This window comes from Martes martes (assembly GCF_963455335.1).
Source record: "Martes martes genome assembly, chromosome: 12".
In the NCBI taxonomy this organism is placed as follows: Eukaryota; Metazoa; Chordata; class Mammalia; order Carnivora; family Mustelidae; genus Martes; species Martes martes.
In genome coordinates this window covers 17,169,225-17,185,207 of record NC_137900.1, presented here as the reverse complement: position 1 = coordinate 17,185,207, position 15,983 = coordinate 17,169,225, and the positions used below count along the sequence as shown (strand labels likewise).

The following is a 15,983-nucleotide window of genomic DNA, read 5'->3' as shown; positions in this document are numbered from 1 at the left end:
TGATCAAAATTGCCTTGTCTCTAAGTACTAAAATTCTGACTAGGTAATTAGCTCCTCTGGGTTGATAACTGAATTTTTTAACCCAATGTTTTGGAAATAATGTAAGAAGTAGACAACATTAATCAAAACAGGGCACTGGCTATACCAAACCAGGTGTATTTAACAACCAGTAGGAGAACCTACATGATTCATTATAACATGGACATGAACATACAACAGTTTCATCACTGTCTTTTCTCACTCACGGATTGGACACTTGTCCCTCCGCGGGGGGCTGCAGGCAAAGTCTCGCGAGACTCCTTTCTCTCGCGAGACTCCTTTCTCCTGCTTCCTCACTTGCGGTCCCCCAAGAGGTCCGTCTTGGCTGTATTGCATGTGACTGTAGATGCTCACGGTCTCTTCTGTGCATTCCCACCTGCAAGTGTGAAAGAGGAAGGAGCCCCTCTCTGCTCCGGCCGGATGTGTTTTACAACCCCCCGCTTCTGACCCTCACACACCTGCGCATTGTATTACCAGCCTGTGGCTTTTTCAAAGCTTTGACTCTGCACTGGGTTTTCAAGCTGAATTCTGTGTCCGGTCACTGGTTTCCTAGGGACCGACTTGCACCTCCTAAGCCTCCAGTACGGTGGTTTTCAAATCACTTTAGTAGCGGAGTGGTTTAGGAATTGGTTAATGTTAAACAGACAAAAGTGGACGAGCCGATGAAGGGATTAGAAGCTCTGAAGCCGGCTGTGCTGCCTCTCCTCTTCCCATGCCCGCCCCCCGCCACCTGAGAGACAGCTCTTGAGCCGACACAAGGTCAAGACTACCTTAGAGGAAACCTTCTGGGTCCATGGGACCACGGTTGGTTAAGGGTCAGCCTCTGCAGAATTCACCACATGGCTCCATCACATGTCACCTGCATGGCGTTGGTCAAGGTATCTGACCTTGCTATGTCTCTGTGTCATCACTGGCAAAACGGGGATAAAAATCCCTACCTTGTGCAGAATTATTGTGAGGATGAAAGGAGATAGTGCACATAAAACCCTTAGAACTGCACCTGGCATATGAAAACAATAAATGTGGATAATTATCACTATCTATGTGATCTCCCTAGTTATTTTCAGTGTTGTTGCTCTCACCTCCGCTATTCCTGTGGGGCCATTTCAAAAGCCCAGTGGGCAAAATATCCCTGACATTTCCTAAAAATCATAGAGCTGCGGCCCGGTTCTGGCCTCTCACCACTTTCTCTTGGCCTCCAACGGCAGCTTTGTCTGTCCTGGGCTCCATGCCAGTGCTTCCAGGGGGCAGGAAGAGATAGTTGGGGCTCGTATGCTGTTGGAAAGCTCCACCCCTGGTAGCTTTCTCTTTCCTATTTTCTCCTTTGCCTTAGGAGGCAAAGGCTTTCGGAGGTAAAAGAGGGTCCTGGGTTCCTCCTCCTGCTCCATTTCCCTTCATGCCCGTACTCATCTCACCCCCCACTTCTTCTCAGCAACCAGCATTATCTCGGCTTTTTGCGAACTTGAGTTTCACTCCTGTTGGAGGATGATACTGGGCTACACCAAGGAAAAGATATAAATGATTTAAATCTCGTAACCTGTAACTCTCAGAAGCAAACAACACTGAGCAACGGGGTTTTGAGTTAAAAGAAAAGCCGGTTTGATGGGATTGTAGAAAGAGGTGGCAGTATTTTAAGTGGGATTTTCCATGTCTTACTTTGTGCGGTCTTCAGTTGTTTGAGATCTTCTTTGTAGAACGATGCACATAGATTAATTTTCTATTAAGAAAAACTAAGAGAGACAAATTGCAAAGAGCAGAGTGCCTAAGTGCTCACATGAACCCCTCTGCCTCCCTGACAGATTTGCTGTGAACTGGAGGAATGCCAGAACCCTTGCCTAGAGCTGGAGCCCTTTGAATGTGGCTGTGACGAGATCCTGGTGTACCAGCAGGAGAACCCTTTGGTGACCTGTGATCAGGTGGTTCTTCTTGTCAAGGAAGTCATCAACAGGAGGTGTCCAGAGATGGCTTCCAACAGCCGGACGTCCTCGACCGAAGCTGTGGCAGGAAGCGCCCCACTGTCCCAGGGATCTTCTGGGATTATGGAATTGTATGGCTCTGACATAGAGCCACAACCCAGCTCCGTGAATTTCATAGAAAACCCTCCAGATCTGAGCGATTCTAACCAGGCTCAGGTGGATGGGAACGTAGACCTCGTCAGCCCCGATAGTGGCTTGGCCACCATTAGGAGCAGCCGTTCATCCAAGGAGAGCTCAGTTTTCCTCAGTGATGACAGTCCAGTGGGAGAAGGTGCAGGGCCTCACCACAGCCTTCTCCCAGGGTTTGACTCCTATAGTCCCATCCCTGAAGGAGCAGTTGCTGAAGAGCACGCCCGGTCTGGAGAACACAGCGAATCTTTTGATCTCTTCAACTTTGATCAAGCGCCCATGGCTTCTGGGCAGTCCCAGCCATCTTCCCATTCTGCAGACTACTCTCCCGCGGATGACTTCTTCCCCAATAGTGATTCATCAGAAGGACAACCCCCCACCCGACCTAAAGAAGTCAGTGGGATAGGGATGGACATGTCTAATTATTCATCCAGTTCGCTTTTGTCAGGGGCTGGCAAAGATAACCTTGTGGAATTTGATGAGGAGTTTGGTCAGAGACAAGATAGTCCCCGGGATCACTCTGAAAGAAATTTGAGCCTGACAGGTTTTGTGCGAGACAAAACTCCTTCACCAGATAGGCTAAAAAATATTGGAAAGAGGGTCCCACCAACACCTATGAATAGCTTTGTAGAAAGCTCACCATCTACCGAAGAACCAGCTCTACTCTATCCAGATAATGTGACCCAAAAAACAATAAACACAGGTCACATTGGGCCACCTCAGACCCGTGCAAGGTGCAGCAGCTGGTGGGGTGGTTTGGAAATCGACTCTAGAAATATTGGAGATGCATGGAGTTCCAGTGAGCAGGAGTCTGTCTTCCAGAGCCCCGAGTCATGGAAAGATCATAAGCCAAACCCAGCGGATAGGAGAGCCTCAGATTCTATATTTCAACCAAAGAGTCTCGAATTCCCAAAGTCAAGTCCCTGGGAGTCTGAGTTCGGTCAGCCTGGGCTTGGCAGCAATAATATTCAAGACCGAAATGAGGACAATTTGCAGTTTCAGAACGTGCCCCCAGAGAAATCAAATTTGCCAAATGCTTCTCCTCAGGGAACAAATCACCTGATAGAAGACTTTGCCACCTTGTGGCGTTCTGATCGCTCTCCCACAGCAATGCCAGAGCCGTGGGGTAATCCCACAGAGGACGGAGACCCTGCTGCTGCGGTGTCATTCCCAGCCTGGAGGGCCTTTGGTAAAGAAGATGGTGCCAAAGCTCTGACAAGTACCTGGCACCTGCACCCAACCAGTGGTGAGACACCATCTGTGAGGGACCCGAGCCAGTGGGCCATGGCAAAAAGTGGGTTTTCTTTTCCTTCAGAAGACAATTTACCCAGTGAGGCAAAGAATGAAGAAATCTGGGGCCAGAAGAACCACGACCCCAGGGACAATATCCTTATATCTGGGAATCCCAGCTCCGATCTGGATCACTCGTGGAATAGTTCTAAGCCAACACAGGAGGATCAGAATGGTTTAGTGGATGCAAAAATTAGGGGGAAGGTTTATGAAAAGGTTGATTCCTGGAATCTTTTTGAGGAGGGTATCAAGAAAGGCGGGTCTGATGCCATGGCGCCGTGGGAAGATTCCTTCTTATATAAATGTTCCGATTATAGCGCATCCAACATGGGGGAAGATTCTGTGCCTTCCCCCTTGGACACCAACTACTCCACGTCTGACTCTTACACGTCGCCAACATTTGCTGGAGATGAAAAAGAAACAGAAAACAAGCCATTTGCTAAAGAAGGAGACTTGGAGTCAAAAGATATGAACTCCGCCATTGGGGAGATTGAAATCCCTCCTCAGTCCCCCGAGCAGCCACCTAGGAATCGAATTAGCTCAGGTCCCGGGAACCTGGAAATGTGGGGTTCCCCTGATGCAGATAATAGTTGTTCAATAAATGTCACTCATAACTCCGATAAAGATTTACTCGAGACAGAGCCCACCGATGATAAGAACATCTCCCTGGACGATGACATTGGGGAAAGCAGCCTGTCCAGTTACGATGACCCCAGCATGATGCAGCTGTACAACGAGACCAACCGTCAGCTCACGCTTCTACACAGCAACACCAACTCCCGCCAGGCGGTCCCCGAGAGCCTCGACTTGTGGAACAGAGTGATTCTGGAGGACACACAGTCCACTGCGACCATTTCCGATATGGATAACGATTTGGACTGGGATGACTGCAGTGCCGGTGTGGCGATCTCCAGCGAAGGTCAAGCACAGGGATACGAGGCTGAAGGTCCCGAACCTGAGACCCGATTTTCCGTGAAACAGCTGGAACCGTGGGGTGTGGAGTATCAGGAAGCAAATCAGGTGGACTGGGAACTCCCTGCCTCTTCTGAGCACGGCGAGGACCCTCCTGCCAAGGAATATGACAACCTGAATGAAAAAAGTGGGCAGCTCATCGCAAATAATATTTGGGATTCCGTCATGAGAGATAATGACATGTCTTCATTAATGATACCAGGCCCACCGTATGTTACAGATTCTGAACTACACAAGTCACCTCCCGAAACTCCCAACTTGTCAGAAAAAATTAAGGACAGTTATATCCCAGAGGTGCTAGAAGCTTCTGGAGCCAACGAATCAGGAACACTTGATCCCGATAAACAGGACACAGGCAGAGGAACTCTGCCAAGGAACGTGGCATCCTGGGCAGCCACTCTTGAGAATCCAGGGCATGTTGCACACTCAGATCCGTGGAAAGGTCCTCACTATGCACAAAGCGAAGGTGAGGAGGAAGCCCGTGGAGCTGTTGCTAGGGAACGCCTCAATGAGGAGGAGATGCTAGATAGAACCTCAGAGATTTCTGGAAAAGGGCCAAGCGACCAGGAATGTTCTTCCACAGCGGCATCTCAACATCAAGAAATCTGCGATGAATTGGGCAAAATCAGCTCTCGTTCAGTCACTTCCAGTCCTCAGAATGAGGAACCCCAGGAGACTTTAGAGAATGAGAGCGGGTCCTACAATCCAGATCCCTGTGATGGTCACACAGACCTGCAGGCCCAAGAGACCTGCAAAGGGCACCTCATGGATTACAGAAATTCAGGGGAAACCACAGAAATTTCAGGTGGGCTGAAATTAACAAAAACCGTGTCTTTACCTGAAATGGATCTTGAGAAAACGGGAAAATGTAACGTTCTGGAACCAGAGAGAGTGAACCAAGAGCCACCCCATGAATGTCCCCAAAGCCTTGACATTTGGGAGGCCTCTATAGACAGTAACACGCAGGTTAATTTACCAAGTTCTGAGATAACTAAGAATCCTGAAGTCGAGAGTACCGAAGGCAGCCCTCCCGGAGCTGACCCATCAGGAAATTATCGCAGAGATAGTATTTCTAGTGAGTACACACATTCCAGTGCATCCAGTCCTGGCCTAAACGATTCTTCAGCTGCATTGCCTTCCTGGGACCAGGGACCCAATACAGGACATCAGAAGCAGCAGCAAGATGATTGGAGCCAACAGAATCACCAAGAATCTGCGCTAATTACTACTGACAGTCAAGTAGAAGTAATTACTGAAATGCAGGACCTGGAGAAAACCAGAATGGACAGGTTGGAAAAGAGCTTAGATCACAAGGTTCCTAAATTTTTAGAGATTTGGAATGACTCCTTAGATGGCGATTCCTTTTCCTCTTTATCCAGCCCTGAAACAGGCAGATATTCAGAATATTCCGCAGCCTGTCAGGAAGGAAATCTAGTGGTTAGCTGTCAGGAGAAAAACGAGCATGACATTTCTAAAACTCTGCAGCCAGAGGAGGCCAGGTTCATGGCAACAAGCTCAGGTTCTGATGACGACAGTATAGGGGATGAAGAGTCAGGGGAGAAAGAGAGGCATCTGGGCACTTGTCAAGCTGCTAAGAGTGAACTCAGGGCTTGGGATTCACTGAATGACCCTAATAAGTTCTTGGCCACAGCTGATCCCAGTGATGAATTTTCTGCCTATGGTGGCAGTTCAGAACCAACAAAGTCAACTCCGTTCTGTGACAATCAACCAAACAGCCCCGATCACTGGAGTTTCTCGCCACTAAAGGAGACTGAACTGCAGATCACAGCAGTGGAAAAGGAGATGAGATCTCCAGAAACAGCGAAGACAGGAGATACCCTATGGCAAATCTCCCCGCAAAGTGAATCGAAAAATGAGAATCATTCTAAATTGGAAATGCTTGGCTTCTCAGCAGAGAGCACTGAGTGGTGGAATGCCTCTCTACAAGGAGGACGACCAATTGAGAGTACGTCGGAAAGGGAATTACCTAGCTCAAGTAGCGTGTTAGAGATGAGTTCTTCAGTGTACCAAAACGTAAGTCCCTGGGGAGTACCCATGCGGGGTGATACGGAACCCATGGAAACGCAGTGTACCAATCCTTTCACTGAGGAACATCAGTCCCCCTTCCTGGATAGCAATGAGGAGAACTCCCATGAGCAACTTTGGAATATTCAACCAAGGCAGCCAGACCCAGAAGCTGATCAGCTTAGCCAGCTGGTAATACTGGACCAAACTGAAGAGGATTCCAGAGAGCAAAGCTTCGTGTCTCCTGCTGGGCAAGAACCGACTTCGGAAACACCTACCCAAGGTCAGCAGTGTCAGAACACAGTGCCGTCCGTCTGGGGTCAGCCCGACCCAACATTTACTCACACAGATGAGAATGGACGGGTGATGTCTAATGTTTCGACGGTTGAGTGTCAAGAAACAAATTGGTGGGAGGAAGGAAAATCATATCCGGATGAAATAACGAATTCAACCACTGCCTCGGAAGATTTCCCCACCGTCAGTTCTTCCACCGAGTTGATCAAGAAGTCGGGTTCTGAATGGAATGTCTCTCCCCCTAGTGAGGGCCCCCAAGGCACGTTTGTTCCAGATATTTTACATGGCAACTTCCAAGAGGGTGGGCAAGTGGTCTCAGCTTCGCCTGACTTGTGGATGGATGCTAAGCAGCCCTTCAGCTTGAAAGCAGATGGTGAGAATCCAGATATACTGACTCACTACGACCATGACAGCAATTCTCAGGCTTCCAACAGCCCTGATATATGTCATGATTACGAAGCAAAGCAAGAGACAGAGCAGCACATCCAGGCTGGAGTGGGACCCGGAGGGGAAGCTGGTGAGTTATATCTCGCTGAGCCAAAGACGGATGAAGAACCCAGTCCGGATCCTGGGCAGGAATTTGTCCCAAGCAGTCCAGAACGATCTTCTGAAGATGTGATTCTGCTGCCCCCAATCAGTGATCTGGTGGACACAAGAGGCTCGTCTCCACCTGTCTCTCACAAAGCTTCCCCTGAACCTTCTGAAATCAGTGGTGGAAATAATACAGATGTCCAAGCATCTGAGACAGGAGTTGCCCCAGATCCAGCACTAAATCTGCAGCTTGCAGACAGAACAAGCCCAATGATCGAAAATGTGGGAACGGGTATTTTTGTAACTCTCCACGAGCCGACTGTGGACAGCAACAGCTCGCCGATGTCAGAGGGCTTTTCCCCTGAAAGCCAGACAGATGCAGGAGCCTTGCTGGACCATGAGCAGCCCTTTGCTACCGAGAATTCTGCTGCTGGTCCTGCCGCCTTGCTGGCCTCAGACACTTGTCTGGATGTAAGCGAAGCTGCCTTTGACCACAGTTTCAGCGATGCCTCAGGTCTTAACACATCCACGGGAACGATAGATGACATGAGTAAACTGACATTATCAGAGGGCAATCCCGAAACGCCAGTTGACGGGGATGCGGGGAAGCAAGATATCTGTTCATCCGAAGCCTCATGGGGTGATTTTGAATATGATGTCATGGGCCAAAATATCGATGAGGATTTAATGAAAGAGCCTGAGCATTTTCTCTATGGTGGTGACCCTCCCTTGGAAGAAGATGCTCTGAAGCGATCGCTGGCACCTTACACACCGCCCTTTGATTTGTCCTACCTCATAGAACCGGCTCTTGGTGCCCAGTCAACAGAGGAGGCCGGGTCCCCCAAGGATGAGTCTCTGGGCAGCGAAGCAGCCGAGATACTGCTTTCTGCGCTTCCCAATCAAAGAAGCCAGGAAAAGCATGAAGAAACCCAAAACAGCCAGCCTGGACAGCTGGTTGTGTTGCATATTCATGAAGGTCCTGAGCCGGAGGGAGCCCACTTCAACCTCGAGTTGTCTCCATCGAACATCGACTGGGAAGTAGAAACAGATAACTCGGATTCACCAGCAGGTGGAGACATAGGACCACCAAATGGTAAGAAACAACGCGGTCCTCCACCCCCCTTCCATCCCACCCCCACTCCCGCAACCTGCCTTTCGCGCAATTAACGTATTTGTAAACCGAGCTCTTCCTACCAAGGGGGTTAAAAGAGGAACTAACTGCATTTGCAATGCATGCTTAACCAAATCCTCCATTAACAGCAGTAAATGTCTGCTGCTTTTACAATACCTCTCTTTGAGAGTGCCTGGGAAAATAAAACAGCTCTACCAAAAAAAAAAAAAAAAAAAAAAAGTCTTAAATTATCTCTCCTTAGATGGATCATTTGCAAAGATCACGCATCACATAATGTGTTAATTCTGCCTTGTTCGCTCCTTCTCGCCTTCATCTTCCACTCCTAGGAGCCAGCGAGGGAGTGTCAGAGTTGGAAGAAGAAAAAGTAATTCCTATCAAAGAGCCTGAGCGGATAACACCAGAATACAGGGAAGAAAGGGACACAGAGAAGAATGAAGATCGTCATGCGCTACACATGGACTACATACTTGTAAACCGTGAAGAAGATTCACCCCCAACACCTGAGGCCCCGGAAGCCAGAGAAAGCACATGTGAATCAGGAGAGTTTCCCATGGGTCCTGAAGAAACAGGGCTGCCGGGAACTCCGCTGGCAGGCCTCCCCGATTCCTGTCAGCCCGCCTCCTTCAGTGAAAGAGAAGATGGTTCTGTAGAGACAATGTCTCCCAAAGGTGATAAGAGATCATCTCTCGAGAGCCCTGGGCAAGACCAGAGCTGGATGGTCTTGGGTCACAGTGAGGTGGGTGATCGGTCGTTAGAAGCTAGGAACTCGGCGCCTGCAGGGTCTGGCAAGGTGGTAGAGCTGACCTCCCCTTGTGGCTTAGGTGAGGGCCCCCACATACAGGTTCTGGGAGGAACGAAGCCTGTGGAATCTTTAACACTAGAAGAGGCCCCTGGTCTGGGCAGCCAATCCCGGAAGAGCAAGGGCCGAGGCAGGGCTGGCCCAGACGTGGTTCTGGGGCAGGCTGTCCGCCATGACAATGAGTGGGAAATGCTTCCACCTCGGCCTTCTCAGAAAAACAGGATCCTTGAAACGGAAATGGAGGAGGAGACAGAGTTTCTGGAGCCCAGAACGAGGAAACCGAGACCAAAAGGGTAAGCCGAAAGCTAGATTTATTTATTTTTTTTTACTGAAAAATATTGTACTAGAATCTGGGGAAATGGTGAGGGATTGTGGAATATGAAGAACAACTAGAGGATGGGAGCTTTGCTTCCAGGTGTGGCCAAGCACCATCCGTAAAAACAGCTGGTAGACAAACATAAAGATAATGAGGATTTGTGGCCATTTTCAGTCACAAAAAACCAAACCAAAACAAAAACACTTCTGTTTCCATCCAGAGTCTGTACTTACCCTTCTGATACTTACCCTACTCTACCTACTCAGTACCTATATTACTCTTAAACAAGCAGTTGGAACCAGAGAAAGCAGGGCACTAACATTTTTTTCATAGAGCACCAAACAATTTGCTTATATTATCTCAATTAATACTTACAACAACCCTGATGTGGTTGGTATTATTACCTTTACTTTCCACACATCGGTGGGGGTCCCTTGAAGTAAGTAACCAGAGGGAACACTTGGATTTGAAGGTTTTTCACCGCTAGAGCCAGTACTTTTCCAGCAGACACACGGCCTATCTCACACAAAGGGCAAGTCTGGTTTTATGTCACAGCTTACTTACGAGGAGGGCTAACTAAGGAGACGCCACAGCAGGCTCAAAATCTTAGTGTGAAATAGTCACTCCCCAGCTGGCTGAAAAATTGGCCAACAACCATCAGACTAGGGATTCATTCATTCACTCACCACATGGGGTCTGAGAATCTGCTCTGTATGGAGTTTCTGGGTAGCCAGTGGGTATAAGACAGAAGTCGGAGAACAGGATGTCATCTCTGCCCTGGAGCTTCCCAGGCCCTGTTGACACCATGAAAGGTTGTTCATTTCTCTTCATTTGTCCTGATGGACCCCTCTTGCTCTTTCGTCCCCAGGGACGAAAGGCCAAACTATGACAAGTTAAAAGGGAAGATCATGTTTCCTCTTTAAAATGTAGCGGAAAAAAGATCTCTTTTTCCTACTCATTTCGGGAGCCTAAAGGACTATGCCTGCCACGGACTCACTGTGAGTCCAAGAATCTGGATCCCAGCCTAGCTCTGCCGTGACTGGCCATGTATGTTGGGATCAACCCTAGGCTTAAATTTCTTCCTCCATGAAATTGGCGGCTTGGGCTGGAGGACCGGGGCCTTCCTCAAGTTCCCATCTGCAGGAGCCTCATTTGCGAGTAAACAGAATGTGTCCTCAAGAGCTTTGGTCTTCACAAATTTTCTCCCCCCCCCCCCCCCCCAAGGAATAAGAAATGAAGAAGGAAGAGCAGGGGTAAATCAAGGGTTCTTAAAGGGCCTTAAAGAGTTAAAAGCTCATATTCAAGGGCAGTTTCCTAAATCCAGACCTTTTCAGTTGGCCTAATCTTTCTTTTTCCTGTCAAGCTATTTCCTTCCAGAGAGCCCCCAGATCCGTTATAGAAAGAGGGTAGCAGATGGATCCCAGCAGCCCCGCTGGTGTTGTTATGGATGGAGCTCAGAACTCAGGCAGCCTTGCCTTGGCTGAGCTATCGTTTGGCTTCTGGTCTGCATTTTCATGCCCCTGTGGTCCAACAGATGAGACTGCTCCCTGGTGCCACCAGCCCCCTTTCTTGCCAGCAGATTTCTTTGCTCATATTTTTCTGCTCAGCCCCTGCAGTAATGACAATTTTCTCACAATTGGGGAGGGGGCAGAGTTTCCCCACCGGCATCCGTATTATTACCTTTTGCATAAATAATTTACTCTCGACTGTATTTGAAAGGTTCCCTCTGTGCTAGATTTTGAGAGGGCACGGAGCTGTGGCAAACAGTGGTTCTCTAAGTGGGGTCCTACAACCAGCAGCCGTGGGGCGCCCAGCTGACTCTCAGTAGAACATGGGACTCTTGATCTGGGGGTTGCGAGTTCAAGCCCCACATTGGCCGTGGAGATTACTCAATTTTTTTTATTTTAATAAAAGCAGCAGCCTCAGAATCACCTGGGCCCTTGCTAGAAATGCAAGTTCCTGAGTTCCTGACCCTACTCCTCACTCTTCCTGAATCAAGAACTCCAGTTGGGGTCCAGCGATCTGTGCTTTAACACGGGTGACTCTGGTGCACGCTCAAGTTGGAGAACCACTGGTCTAAAACTTCCTCCCAGTCCTCTAGTTTAAGAAGGGAGTGAAACACAGGTAAAGAGGTAGATAATAGTGTAACATGTAAGTTAAAGTAATAATAATAGTGTAACATGTAAGTCAAAGTGACCAACGTGTGTGTAAATATACATAGCTATCATGAGCGTTCGCCACGGCCAGCGTACTGAGCCCCGTGTGTGCACTACCTCCTTTTACCATGGCAAGAATTACACAAGGAAGAACACTGATGTTCAGAAAGATTGAGGGGCACCTGGGTGGCTCAGTCGGTTAAGCATCTGCCTTTGGCTCAGGTCATGGTCCTGGGGTCCTGGGATCCAGTCCCGTATCGGGATCCCTGCTCAGTGGGGAGTCTGCTTCTCCCTCTGCCTCTTCCCCTGCTTGTGCACTTGCTCCCTCTCTCTCTCTCTCTCTCAAATAAATACATAAAATCTTTAAAAAAAAAAAAAAAAGAAAGAAAGATAGGTTGAATCACTTGGTCTGGTTTCTAGTCAGAAATTGAAGAAGCTGGAATTCGAATTTCAGTCTTTCCGTGTCTAGAGTGTGTGTTCCTGCTAGTAAATTAAGAGGGGAGGCATCTGTGTTGGGCACCTTTATGGTGGAGGAACAGGAAACGGCTTATTATCCATCCACATCAGGAGGTAGGGTACCCAGGGCCCCTGATACTTTAAAGGGCCCACATGAAACTTTGAGCTTCTTTTAATATCTAAAGAAAAAAAATTATTATACTTCTTTGTGGATTATGTGTTTTTTCCTACCAATGCAGATGTAAAAGATCTGGATCTTTTTTTAATGAAGGAAAGAGCCCGGTAAAGTAAGAGTGCCTAAGGCCCCACAAAGTCATAATGTGGCCCTAAGAGGTATAATTCAAGATGGGCATTACAGGAAAGTCATAATCTAGAAAGGCAAAGAAGAGGGTTAAGAGGTCAGCCAAGCTGTCTAGGAAGAGGGAGATGAAGGAAACCATGGACACAGCAAGACAGTCACAGAAGCAATATGAGATAGTCCTATTTTTCTGACTAAAAACCTGGAAATGTCTTCTGACATAGAATTTGGTCATAGGGCAGAACCAAGACTGTCCTGGAAAATAAAAAAAAAGTTCAGGCTTCAAAAAGAGATAGTATATGCGGATAGTATATGCAATATGACACACCAGCTAGGAATTGGCTTCTAGCCCTCCCCACCGCACCCCCTCAGTCAAGTTCCCAATATGCAGGCCATATTTCCAAAATGCGAGGAAGCCTCAAAAGGTAGCTTTTCTCCTTGTACTTCACTGACTGCCTCTTGTTAACAGGACTTGTAACGAGTGTGGGGAGAGAAACACTCCCCCTTGAAATCTGCAGTGCTGTGTTCAGGTTCCTAGGTGCCATCTTCCCTCTTCCCAGAGCCTCTGCCGACACCTTGGTCATCCTTCAGCTCTAGACCCACCAGCCCAGGATCACCACCAACTCCCAAGACAGTGATGGATAAGCCCGATCTTTCTGGTGGGGTTAGAGAGAACATCTGCACAGTAATCTGCCCCCCACACTATCTTCTTAAAATGAAGAACCCTTTATAGGTTTCTCTTAAAGAAGGCATGGTTGCAAGAATGTCGTGTGAGAAAAGGGTCATTTGATTACGTACTAGTCAGGGTTCTCCAGAGAAACGGAACCAACAGGAGCAGTAGGAGATATCCATCTATCTTTGATCTAGAGAGAGAAAGAGAGAAATGATTTTAAGGAATTGGAATTGGCTTGCCCAGGTTTAGGGGCTAGCAAGCCTGTAATCTGTAGGAGAGGCCAGTGGGCTAGAAACTCAAGCTAGAGTTGTTGCTGTCTTGAGTCTGAATTCTGCAGGACAGCAGACTGGAAATTTAGCAGAGTATCTGTGTTGTAGACTTGAGGAGAGCTTCTTATTTTTTGAGAAATTTCAGACCTTGCTCCCAAGGCCTTCAACTGAGTAGACAAGGCCCACCCATGTTCTGGAGGATAACCTGCCTTACTCAAAGTCTGCTGATTTTGGTGTTAATCACATCTAAAAAAAATACCATCCCAGCAACATCTAGACTGGTGTTCAACCAAATAACTGGGCACCGTAGCCTCGTCAAGTTGACAAATAATATTAATAATTCTAGGTTATATTCAAAAGCCTGAACTAGCTACATGCTAAGTGAATATGAAACCATTAACATTTGTAAACTCACTACCCTCTCAATTATACAAAAGTGGGTTGATCGATATACAAATATATCGGCTTTCTCTGGGTGTGGGGTAAGGAAATAGCTGTGCCGGGTGATAAATGGAAATAATGTCCAAGAGGAGGAAGTAAACTGACTCTGCTTGTCTCAACTCTTATAGATACACACAAGGGTGAGGGGCAGGGCAGTGGGAGGCAGAGGGGAGGCAGATGCGGGGGAGCTCTGGCACATGTGCTTTTGAAACAGTATTTAGAAATAACCTGATCCACCCAGGGGCACCTGGGTGGCTCAGTTGGTTAAGCATCTGCTTTTGGCTCAGGTCATGATTTCAGGATCCTGAGGTGAACCTGCACAGTGGGCTCCCTGCTCAGTGGGGAGTCTGCTTCTCCCTCTCACTCTTCCTCTGTGCTCTCTTGCTCTCGCTCTCTCTCTCTCTCTCTCAAATAAATATAATCTTAGAAAGAAAGAAAGAAAGAAAAAGAAAGAAAGAAAGAAAGAAAGAAAGAACCCGATCCTTGTATCCATGGAGCTATAGCTTGTCTTCTAGCTCTGTGAGGTGAGTTATTTGGTTCTCCCTGACACTAAAATGACCTCCAAACACAATAGGTGTCATATTCCACACAACTTGCTTCTTATGGTCAACTCTGTGCATTCTTTCTTTTTAAATTAGTAATGTTGGCCTTTTCCTTCTGTCTGACAAGACTGCGGGAAGTAACTCCCTTTCCTCCCTATGAGAGACCCCATTAAAACTTTATACAATTTCACAAGACCCTCTAAAGCCAGACTTTTTCTGTCTGGGACTTAGGGTTGAGGAATTAGTACATTGGGTCTTAAACCCACGTAAATGCTGAAAGTGAAAAACGGGTAAAGAAATAATCTGTCGACTCTTTCTCTCGGGGTTGGGTAATGTTAATGATTGGGCTCACAGAAGAATCGGGCTCTTTGAGCACATGCTTCCCCCTCCCTGGGTCTTGCTGTTTGGATGGGCTGCATCCCAGTTCCAAACATTCGCCCTTTCTCCCAGGTGAGCCGATACTCCATAAATGACAGCCGTCCCTTGTTTATTCACGGTTATTTGACTTTGCCCTGAACCAAACCTGGAAGACCAAACTTGGCACTGACTCTGTGTTCATTTATTTTTGTAATTATAGTTGATCACTTGGTGTGTTATGTTTGGTGGCTTGGTGGTGATAAACATATTCAAAGTTCTTTTTTTTTTTTTAAAGATTTATTTATTTATTTGTCAGAGAGAGAGAGAGGAGCGAGAGTGAGCACAAGCAGACAGAGTGGCAGGCAGAGGGAGAAGCAGGCTCCCTGCCGAGCAAGGAGCCTGATGTGGGACTCGATCCCAGGACGCTGGGATCATGACCTGAGCCGAAGGCAGCTGCTTAACCAACTGAGCCACCCAGGCGTCCCTCAAAGTTCTTTAAATCTGCAGTTTAACTCGGGCCTTAGTCTCCTTTTCAGAAAAAAAAAAAAAAAATGTGTTTTTTTCCTCCATGTCTCCCCACTTGTCCCCTGCTATATCTCCACTTCTGGCCAGCCCTACCCAGAACAGACTTCAGATAAGTCTGGTCCACCCAGTCACCCTCTGAGCTCAACAGGGTGAATTTTATTATCCCCACTTCATAGATCAACCAACTCAGTAAATGAGCCGTTAACATCATCCAGAAATGAGACTGTGGTAACATAAGGACTTGAACTTCTGTCTTCTCCCTTCCAGCCCATTGCTTATTGATACGACACAGAGGCCAAAGCAATCATTTTTTACCACGTGTTCTATAGGTTGGCGTATTTCTTCCTATCCTCCCGTTGTCCCATTGAGAAGTACATCACGTTTAATACCCAACATTCCCAGAGTTATTCAGAGAATAACTGAGTCAGAACCCGCCTCTGACGCTTCCCTCTGTCATGTGACCCACTGAGGCCTTCCCTTGCCTGAAAGCACATTTCACACCACAGCTCATTCGTGACGGTTACTGCCCTGTCCGTGGGCTGCCCCCCATCTGTGGTTTGTGGGGCCGACTCGAGCAGCCAGAGGCGAGAGGGGGTGAGGGAATCAAAGCCCTTCACTGTACATCTACGTTCCCCATATATTTATAGATGTGGTATTTTGTGGTAAAGGAGTTTATAGCCAGAGAAGGCCATGAACACCAAGATGAGGTGGTACAAGTCAGCTGTCCCGTGGGAGGAACACCCACAGAGGAGCCCTTTTGTGT

General features: G+C 47.7%; 1 protein-coding gene across 4 annotated transcripts in view; it reads left to right on the top strand.

Annotated features, from left to right (window-relative positions):
• PRUNE2 (prune homolog 2 with BCH domain) overlaps positions 1 to 15,983 on the top strand; it is a 260,015-nt gene that overhangs the window by 179,167 nt on the left and 64,865 nt on the right. For all 4 annotated transcript variants that reach the window (XM_080820337.1, XM_080820336.1, XM_080820335.1 and 1 more), the window contains exons 8-9: positions 1,839 to 8,349; positions 8,715 to 9,480. In XM_080820337.1, the coding sequence (XP_080676463.1) occupies positions 1,839 to 8,349; positions 8,715 to 9,480 (7,277 nt within the window). The remainder of the gene's footprint in view (positions 1 to 1,838; positions 8,350 to 8,714; positions 9,481 to 15,983) is intronic.